Genomic DNA, 2,616 nt, shown 5'->3' with positions numbered 1-2,616 from the left:
TTTCCCTGCATACGCTGCTGTAGATGGTGTGTTCTGCTCGTCTTTTTGGATGTTCAGTGAGTTGTAATCCACTTGTTTGGATTCTTCAGTAAATTTTGTCCTTGCTGGGCTGTGTGGTTTGAGCCAGATCATTGTGCTGTGAACTGGAGAGCTGTGAACGAAGGAAGGGTTGGCGCTGGTCTCGAATGAAGGGTTGGCGTTGGTCTTGAATTTGGGATTGGCATTGGTCTGGAATGAAGGGTTGGGGTAGGTCTTGAATTCGGGGTTGGCGTTGGTCTGGAACTTGGGGTAGGTCTTGAATTTGGGGTTGGCGTTGGTCTTGAATGTAGGGTTGGGGTAGGTCTCGAATTCGGGGTTGGTGTTGGTCTCATCAGGTCGTCTGCTTGCTCAGGAGTGAACCAGCTTCTTGGCGGTGGTTTGAGGAGCAGTAGGCGTGTGAAGCCACAGCTCTTGGGACCTGAGAGAGCAGGAAGGGTGGGCTGGCAGGGCGTAGAGGCTGGCTACCTTTCCCGTGTGGTTTTTACGAGTTGCTCTCCATTTCTTGGTCAGACCCTGCTGCTTCCACGACCGTTCCTGCATCTTTGCGCTTTCAGCTTCTTTACAGTGCTGCCTTGTTGCATTCATGTCAAGCAGCATTGTACAGGGCTATGAAAGAACAGAGACCTGCTCTCCGCTCCGCTCTGAACCCGGTCCTGACTCCTGGTGCTCGTTATTTACCTTCATTCACTGCTGAAACCGGGCAAGATGTATTTTAAAGAGTCTCGCCCACAATCCATCTGCTGAGTCCTTGCTCTAGAGCACGCAGCTGAATGCAAAGAGGATGCTGAATGGTTAGCGGAAAGTGTTAATGAACGTGGGGATGGAAGGAAAATCCGCAGAAGGATGTGAGTGAAGGAGCAGAAAGGACTTGATCCTGATTCCTCGGTAAGAGGAGGAACTGAAAATTATTTTCTTGGAGAACAAGAAAGCTTCAGAGTTCATCACTTGGCTCAGAATGGGATTGAAAAGTTTGGCTGGAAATCTGATTTAAATCCCAAATATCACTCATTGATTGGTCTTTTTCTTTCAGAATTGTTCTGGTTATGGAGTTTGAAATATTTTATTTTTTTCCTTCAGACGAACAGTAGAGAACCATTGAGATTTCTTAGTGAGTCAAAGGCTGGAGTTGGCAGGAGAGGGATGGCACTTGGTGATCAGTGTTTCTAGCCAGAATAAGGATCTCGTAGCCAAAACCAACCGTTCTAGTCCAATTCTGAAGCTAGAAAGGCTACAGCTACACCTGTGGATAGCTGCAGAGTGTGGAAGAGTGAAAAATCACCTGTCTTACTGTGACCGGGCGGGTGCTGCTTCCTGATGGAGTTGTGAGCGTCTGTAATGTTCTGCACATCCTGCCCAACACTTTCAGAGGTCATGTAATTCTTTTTTTTGCCTTTTGATGTAGCCTCTGGCCCTTCCCAGTGCACTCAGCTCTCTGGGGTGATGCAGTTTCTCTGGATCTCGTTGCTTTAGTGTTGATCAGTCCTTTCCCTCTGCTCTCAGCTGGTTGTTTTCCATCAAGTCTCACTGGAAAATGGATTTCCAAAGAAGCACTAGAAGTGTAACTTTTTTCTTAAGGTGGGGTAATCTTAATTGCAAATGGAAAATGGAATTCAGCCCTCATGTTCCATTGTTGTGGTTTTTTTCCTTAATACTCGCAGAACATCAACCGAGTGGTGTTTGTTGGCAACTTTCTTCGGATCAATACAATCTCCATGAGGCTTCTGGCGTACGCTTTGGACTACTGGTCGAAGGGACAGTTAAAAGCACTTTTCTTGGAACATGAGGTGAAGTTATTTTTTCAAATTTATTTTGTCTCGTGTCAAAATTCCAATCCTTTGTGAAACAGCTGTGTGGGGTTGATGGGACACTGTGTGCAGCAGGTTCCCAGGGCTGTGTTCCTACAGCCACAGTTCCTGCGGTGCCCAGTCTAGGTCACAAAAACCACGTTTGTTGCTCCAGTAACTAATGTAAAAATGATTCGCTACCAAGCTCATCTTATGTGTGATCTTTAAGACTGTTGACGGTGTGGATGATTCTGTGCAGCTTTCCCATGTCGCAATCCCAGTTAGAATCTACTCTATAACATACCTACCTCTCGTTATTTCTTCCCACCATCTTTTATAAATTGTGACAATGACACTGTACCTGTAATATTCTTGTTCTTTTATCAGTAGTGTGCCTTTACTTGCATTTTTACTAGCTATTCCTCTCTGCTCCTCAGGGTTATTTCGGTGCAGTTGGTGCTCTCCTGGAACTCCTGGATTCCGCCTGACTCCCTGCAGATGACACCTACGGAGTCGGGGTGTTTCCTGGGTCACCGAGCCCACGTTTCGCCGATCGTTAAACTCATTGTGCGTGACCTGATGGGGAAAGGAAAGGACTGTTGCGTTTCTGTCTGTAACCAGTTGAAACCAATCTTGAGTTCCAAGGCAGGTTTGTTCAGAAGGGTATCTGCAAATCCGCTGGTGGTGGTTGTATCTGGAATATTTGTAGTCGCTGACACCAACCAGCCCTTTTTCTGTAGCTTCTACGTGTTTAATGGAATCCTTGCACTCGATTCCCTCTGTCGAGATTCCT

At 46.5% G+C, this 2,616-nt stretch overlaps 1 protein-coding gene across 1 annotated transcript in view; it reads left to right on the top strand.

The window, feature by feature from the left end:
- Window positions 1-2,311, top strand: part of PANK2 (pantothenate kinase 2) — a gene marked incomplete at its 5' end in the record, with an annotated part of 5,509 nt that extends 3,198 nt beyond the window's left edge. The window contains 2 exons of the mRNA XM_010080128.1: window positions 1,698-1,823; window positions 2,261-2,311. Of these exons, the coding sequence (XP_010078430.1) occupies window positions 1,698-1,823; window positions 2,261-2,311 (177 nt within the window). The remainder of the gene's footprint in view (window positions 1-1,697; window positions 1,824-2,260) is intronic.
- Between the last annotated feature and the right edge of the window lie 305 nt (window positions 2,312-2,616).

Source organism: Pterocles gutturalis, unplaced genomic scaffold, assembly GCF_000699245.1.
Source record: "Pterocles gutturalis isolate BGI_N339 unplaced genomic scaffold, ASM69924v1 scaffold1119, whole genome shotgun sequence".
NCBI classification, from domain to species: domain Eukaryota; kingdom Metazoa; phylum Chordata; class Aves; order Pterocliformes; family Pteroclidae; genus Pterocles; species Pterocles gutturalis.
The sequence above is the reverse complement of the archived record's forward strand: the minus strand, read 5'-3'. Positions and strand labels throughout refer to the sequence as shown.